The following is a 7,875-nucleotide window of genomic DNA, read 5'->3' on the forward strand; positions in this document are numbered from 1 at the left end:
GTCACATGACACTGGGGAGAGAAAATGGCTAATTGGGCCCAATTTTTTCAGCGGTTTAGATATTAATGGCTGTGTGTGGAGTTATTTTGAGGGGACAGCAAATTTACACTGTTATACAAGCTGTACACTCACTACTTTACACTGTAGCAAAGTGTCATTTCTTCAGTGTTGTCACATGAAAAGATATAATAAAATATTTACAAAAATGTGAGGGGTGTACTCACTTCTGGGAGATACTGTAAGTGTGTAAGTCTCTGGCCTGGGCTGCACTACACATCTCACTGTTTTAATGCATCACAAAGTAGCTGAGACATATATACAATACAACACACACACACACACACAAAAAACAAAACAAAAAAAAAGCACATGTGCCATGTGAGTGAGCAGGGTCCCTGACTTGGACTGCACTAATTTCGGCTGCACTTAATTTCCAGCGATACCGTTGACTTGATTGCAAATGATTGCAAAGATACTATTTAAACTGAACTGAGCTGGATGTTGACATCACTGAATTCAATGATGAACTGTCTTTAACTGAAAAATGAGTGTTTACTATTGTCATTTTGCGCTATTGACACACTATTTTCCTAAATAATGCTGTTCAGTTGCTTTGACACAATCTGTATTGTTAAAAGCGCTATATAAATAAAGGTGACTTGACTTGACTTGACTACACGTCTCACTTTTTTAATGCATCACAAACTAGCCGAGACACATCTACACATTAAAAACATAATTAAATAAAAAAAATAGACATATACTGACAATCAAATATAACTCCACAGTCCACACACAATTCAAATATATTAGTAATTAAAAATACAAATGTAAAAATTCTCCAATAAAAATGTTTATAAATTCATTGTAAGTTACCTAATATATTTAACAAGGAAATAAATACACATTAAACACAGTAATTACAATTATGGGGTATTCCCTGCAGTTTATGTACGGTGTTTGTTTGTTTTTTGGTTATCAGAATATTCTGTTCTGCTTTCTATGCTAATGTTCTGAATTGTAGTATCATGTATGTTACCATGGTGTTGTTTTGTCTTTGTGTGACTAACAACATTAAAGGGCAATTTTGATGGCCTTCCATTGTCCACCTGTGTCATTTTTAGCACATTTTACAGTAACAAACAGATTTTAATAGCTCTAATAGAATGGTTCATTGACATTACATAGTTTACATACACAGCTAGGAACCGTAAACATATTTACCAAGATGCATGGTATACTGCTTGTAGCATCATCATTGTATTCTGTACAGTAAAGTTCTGGCAACCACAGCTGCCAGTTTCTCAGTGTAGATTATACAAAAATTTAAATACATGTAACTAAACTACTGTGTGTCCCACTAAGAAGCACACAGAATCCAAATATTCCCCACAGGTTGTATCTCATGATGACTGCACCCATATTGATATAGTGGGAACTCAACAAAGTACACACACAACGGTTTAAAGCAGCATGTGTAAATACATTTTAAGGCAAGCACTTAATTTGTCACTCAGCAGTTTTAAATGCCTATAGCTGGACTACACCTTTCCCCTGCAGGTGTGACGGCCTGCTGCTCAGGTTTAACAGCTTTTATTTAATTTAATAGTCACCGATGCTTGCACATATACAGTAAATAAAGGAGTACAGCACAAATCACGTGCACAATTCACAATTTGTATGCATGCCAACACATATGCTACGTGCCAGCAAATACTTGCTCTGCCACCTCCTTGCTTATCAGTCTGACATTGGGAAGAATTATTGCCAAAAATATTTTATCATATTTTGTCGACTCCCATGATATTTTTTTTCCAAACAACAACTTGATTTTAATTTTTGGGTGAATTATCCCTTTAACTAAACTCATCAGTGATTGGAGAACAATGCCAAACACACTGCATTATAATTTCCCATGTCCTTAGGGCTTCCCTTGACTAAAGATTTTTCTGGTCAACCAGTAGTCGTTCATGTTAAGCGGTTAGTCGACTAATTACACGTTTATATCAATAAACCATAAATCATAGTAATGAGCGTTTAATTGCCTATGTAGCACACAAATAAGGTTTGCCACACAGCGCACTGGCAGAAGTAATGATTATGAATGCATCAGGAAAAAAAGCAAGGAGACTGCCTTAACATTTTAATAATTCGTTGATAAACCAGTGTTTGCTGTATTTTCGGCTGCAGTGATGAATTTATGATCTCCTCAGTGGATGCGCCTTTATTAATGTTTCATACAGATCACATAACCTGAGAATAGTTGTTTTATAAAGATGTATAACTCCTATTTGTATGACCAAAAAATGTTAAGCGCAAGTGATCAAATCTACAAACACTGAAATTGGATAATTGGTAAAAAAAAAAAAAAAGTTTAAATATCTTAACCCTACTGTTAGACCTACCTGAAAAACTAAAAAGCAATTTATTTAATTCGAAGGCCTGTCGTTATTTTTTATTTGTGCTATCATTATTAATTTCTTTATTTGTTCTTATTTTATTACTGACTGCTTACTTGTCATTTTTTATTCAATTCAAAGTTTGTCTGCTACTGCACCAAAATTACCCCACTGTAAAATAAAAAAAAAACACTTGAGTGAGCAAAAATTTGTGAGATAGCTAGTTATAATGGTAATTAAATAATGTTTACATATGTATAAAAGCCTACATTAAAATCTGTCATATAAATTGGTCTCTTCCATTAGAAATTAGCCTACTGATTTATCACCATTATATTCTGCAGTTCTTCCCTGTTGTACCGAGTATCTATACTTTTCAAATTATCATACAGAAGTTAGAAATTCAAATATCGTGACAAAATTAATTTTGTAGGGTGCCACAAGTTTGTTAAAATTTCCAAAGGGTGCCGCGACTAACAAAAAACGGTTGGGAAACACTGGTCTAAGCGACTAAAAAAAATGTGGTCGACTAAGCCTTTTCTCATCGACTAGCGATTAATCGACTATTAGGGGGGCAGCCCTAAAATAAACATGTGTTTCTGTGTAGAGACTAATTTGGAAGCTGATAGTAATCAGCTACCAAAGTAGACTGTAATTAGGGCTGCACGATTAATCGAATGCGATTGTCATGCTCATTTTGATAGTAATGCCGGTTCTGTAATCAGCAGGAAATCATCATCACGTGCTGGATGGAGTAGAATTTACTACACATAGCCGTAGTTCACTGACAAGTTACGCAAAAAAAAATAAAAAATACAATTCGCAGACGATTTTATTGCGCGATTCTGAAATCTAAGAAATCTCTGTAAAGTAAATGCTGCTCCATCTGAAAGCATGTGAACATACATTTAATAACATTTTTACATAACGTCAGTCGAGTGTTTGAAATAAATCCTTCTGTGAGATGATGTGGCTTCTTACACAGAATAAGGCACGCAACAGATTTCATAGTATTTAAGCAGTGATAAAATAAAGACTTAAACTTCTTCAGTCCGTGTGCACTGAATTTATTTAATACACGAGTTTCACAATTTGAGTTGAATTACTAAAATAAATGAACTTTTCCACGACATTCTAATTTATTGAGATGCACCTGTACATGCTCAAATCCCTGCAAATGCAACAACCCCCTGAAAATAGGAGTTAAGAAAACGCCAATGTGCAACACATTTAATCAAGGGTTTCCTTTATTCAAGGGGTTTGTTGCAGCTGGGAACTGTGGTGCACTTGCTGTATTTAATCAAGTATGCATAACAAGTGTTCATTAGTGTGCACTAATGACAGCTGAAACAATTTGTCCAAGGGCTTTCATTTCTGATGAGTCAATTACCATTTGCATGCAGGTTATTTACCCTTCCGATTAAGTCTGCAGGTGGGGCTCCCGAAATAAACCGATATGTACAGCTCCATCTTTCTTTTCTCTGCACTTACAATTTTGGCACGATTCTCACTAACTGAGTTTTGCAAGCGTGAGGGGGAGGGCGGGGCCACCTTCTTTTTGTAGCCAATCACATGAGCCTCTCGCTGACTCTCCAGTTACTCTTATCTGATTGGTCCAATAAACACATCATACCCAAGACATTAATCTTCATTTAGTTCAGGATCGTTCTTGCTGTCGGAATGGTACTTTTAACATACACATACAGTAAAAAAATTAATTAAAAAATAAAAACTTAATTAAAACATGATATTTTATAAGTTGTGTTGCAGTTTCGCTCATCCTGATTTGTTCAAGGAGTTAAAAGATCGACAGGTAAAGGTGTCTCTTTCAACTGATTTAATTTAGACTTTTATTTGAATAAGATCAGTAATATAATTTTTAGTATTAGTAATAGTGATGAAGGGCATATTACTGCTAAATATGATCGTGGTTTTGCGCAGCTTGTCAGTAAACAACGGCTCTGTTTCGTTAATGCTGCTCCATGTGAAAGCACGCACGTGATGGAGATTTACCGCTGATTACAGAACCGGCTTTACTGACAAGATGCGCATTAAATATCGCATGCGATTTATCGTGCAGCCCTACTCCACACATACAAGACCATGGAAGAGACCAGTGCCACAGAAAACCCACTTTCTCGGTGGAAAAGGCATGAATCAAGCCTCCCCATTCTTTCAACATTTGCCAAATATTACCTTTGCATTCCAGCATCAAGCTCAGCCTCCGAGAGAGTTTTCAGTACATCAGGCTTGATCTGTAGCCCACTAAGGTCCAGACTATCAAGTGACAGCGTTGACACATTAGTTTTCCTGTCCAAACATCTGCAGCTAACAAAGGAGCTAGCAAAAAATAAAGACTGAACATATATGAAGATATGAACCCATTTCATTCAGTCCCCATGTGCACCATGTGATAAAGACTGAAAAGATATGCAGACATGATCCTATTTTAATTGTATCTCTTAATCAAAATCTGACCTGTGTTCAATGTAGGTTTTTTATTTTACATTATGTTTGCACAATTTTCCAAGCAGAGCGTTTAATAAAATAGTTTTCAATTCACTTATATTTTGAGGCTGGTTATTTGTCACCTATGGTATCGATACCGAGGTATTAGATCCTAGTATTGTACCGAAGTCAAAATTGTGGTATCGAGCCATCCCTATGTGGATCAAATGCATCCATTTGAACATATATAGTATACGGACATCTCCAAATTCAAGGGGCCCAAAGCAAGTTGGTGGGCACCCACCTCAAAAGCTAAACAATAGGCTACACTATAGAAGATCTTATTGAGCAACCCTCATCACAAGGCCCGGGACAACATTCCCAAAATTCTCAGCCCTATACATGACAACAGCCTTCTACAATAGTGATAGACATACAGTATATCAGGCACATCAATTAATCTGCCAATATTTGGACATTTGAGAATTTACTGTCATCAGCCAATGAATGGGTGGTATCGGTGACAAATATATTTTTATACCTAAAATAATCATGCAAACTAATAATTTTCCATGATAGAAATATTCTATAATTTTCCAATACAAATATTGGAAGTTGACCAAAAATGTTTTTTAAATGACAGAAGTTGCTTGAATGGAAAGCTTTGCGCTAGTAACTAATATGCATGTACTAGTACCTAATGAGTAGTTAGTTACTAGTCAAACTTAAAAAAAAATAATAATAATAATAAAAACAATTTGTTAGCCTTAAGAGTGGAATGGTTATCTGTCAGGATGGTGACTAATTACTAAAAAGTAGCCTACTATTGATAGACTTTATAGACACTAGTCATCACAGTAAGTTCTAAAATAATGGATGTTACTAGTAAAATTTTAAAAGATACTAGTAACTACAGGATTATTAATGTCACTGAAAAAAAAACCTAGTAACAAAATTCAATTGTTTAAAGGAATTAATGTCAAAATACTGTAGCTTGCCATAGAGAGCATGGTTAATACATTTGTGTATACCGTTTCAATTCTTCAGTGAATATTGTGTAAAATGAGTGTCAGTTTCATTTAACCAATTTACAAAGGCATTATATCAGCCAGTGGCCATGGAAAACCCCATCTGGTGGTTTCTCCTCATGGAGGTGCTGCCTGAGGACAGTACTGTGTGGAAGGGGTTCCTCCTGCTCTCTCGTGCCAAGCGTTTATTGGTGGAACAGCAGGAATTCCATGTGGATGTTGTCCTGACCTGACTTCACCACTTTCATAAGCAGTCACTCATACAGGCAAAGCATGAGATTCTCTAGAACAGGGGTGCCCAAACTCGGTCCTGGAGGGCCGGTGTCCTGCAGAGTTTAGCTCCAACTTGCCTCAACACACCTGCCTTTAGGTTTCTAGTATGCCTAGTAAAAGCTTGATTAGCTGGTTCAGGTGTGTTTAATTGGGGTTGGAGCTAAACTCTGAAGGACACCGGCCCTCCAGGACCGAGTTTGGACAGCCCTGCTCTAGAATCATCCAGAAGTGATGCGAGGCTCGGAAAGACCTGCCCACCATCAATCAGGACCCACGGTGTCGCGAAATGACACATTAACATTCCAATCGACAATCGATTATCACGGTGTCTAGACTGTATCTAGAGTTACTAAATCACCCCTCGAGAGAGAACAAGAAAATAAGGCAGGTTGATCAGATTTGTTAGGATCTAATTGTCTTACCTGTAGGAGCAACAGCTGCTGCTGGATCAGGAGTGACTCGGTTCGACAAATGACTCGTGTATGAACTCTCTAAACCCAATACCGCAGAGATGACGAGTCCACGCAGCAACAGAACCGCTGCCCCGGACAAGAAAGTCATGTTGTGCAAAAGCTTTCAACCAACAATAAATAAACCAACAAGAGATCACACAGTGTTTTCACCCAGTGGGTCGTCAAAACGAATCACAAGAATAAAACGTGTGATTTCAACAGTACGCACCGAGTTTAGATACCCGAAATAAACGAGAAGATCCAACCTGTAAAAACGAAGTAATCCAAGCTAAAAACGAACTAAAAATGCATCCACGCTGTCCGAGACGTCAAAAGCAGATCGTGAGGTAAAACTCCATCCAAAAGAGATGGTCAGCTCTTCTAATATGACACATTGAAATAGACATCAGAGCACATACAGACATCAGATCCTCGACTGGGTTGGAGGATCTGGCTGTATCCTACTTTAGGATCCAAGTGCTAACTGACGAGGATTCCCCCTGCTTGAGAGGAGATGAAAACAGGCATTTTCCTGCTGCGAAACACCCCAACGAGTCCAATGCAATATTCCAGTTCTACACTGGAAGTGACATTAAATAGGCACGGTACATCCACAAGATCCGGCCAAAAATCCAGCATAATAAACGCCTCCGAGAATGAAAGTGTCAGACCCCAGTGCGCCGTTTCATCCAAATCCACCGGGATCATCCGAAATACACGCGTGTGCCGTTCACGTCCAAATATTAACCGAGTTTAAATGTCAAGTCCGCATGACTGCGCCTGACTTGAGGGCTCAGGTCTGCCCACCGCCTTTGCTAGTTGATGCAGAAACTAAATTCAGGAGGCGGAAGTCCGTATGCAAATCATTTGACAACAGGACGCCGGCAGTTTGATTCTCCCTCTTCGGTGATCTCACCTGAAACACTCGTTTACCACAAAAGCAGCTGCTGGTGTGAGCTGGATGGGCTGTGTGTTTGGCGGACTATCGGTATGCACAACAAGAGAGCGAAACCGCCAGCTCTATTGCTCATCACTTCCCACTTTTATTTCTCCCATCGCGACACACAACAATTTACACCCAGAGAATCATCCAAGTTTTCCTCCTCGCTGTGGGCTGCGATTGGTTGAACGGTCCCAACATGGCAGAATCCAATTGGCTGACAGCGCGAGAGAGACGTGAGCTTTGAAAAGGCAGACCGCGGTTAGGGTATCTATCTATATCTCGATATATCGATCCGAAGTATCGACCCAGATAGCACATGTACGTCTGCAAGA

General features: G+C 38.3%; 1 protein-coding gene across 1 annotated transcript in view; it reads right to left on the bottom strand.

Moving 5' to 3' along the window:
- stim2b (stromal interaction molecule 2b) overlaps positions 1-7,715 on the bottom strand; it is a 62,943-nt gene extending 55,228 nt beyond the window's left edge. The window contains exon 1 of the mRNA XM_016289060.1: positions 6,571-7,715. Coding sequence (XP_016144546.1) covers positions 6,571-6,709 — 139 coding nt within the window. The 5' untranslated portion in view covers positions 6,710-7,715. The remainder of the gene's footprint in view (positions 1-6,570) is intronic.
- Positions 7,716-7,875: the final 160 nt, after the last annotated feature.

Source organism: Sinocyclocheilus grahami, unplaced genomic scaffold (genome assembly GCF_001515645.1).
Source record: "Sinocyclocheilus grahami isolate Dianchi unplaced genomic scaffold, SAMN03320097.WGS_v1.1 scaffold240.1, whole genome shotgun sequence".
NCBI lineage: Eukaryota > Metazoa > Chordata > Actinopteri > Cypriniformes > Cyprinidae > Sinocyclocheilus > Sinocyclocheilus grahami.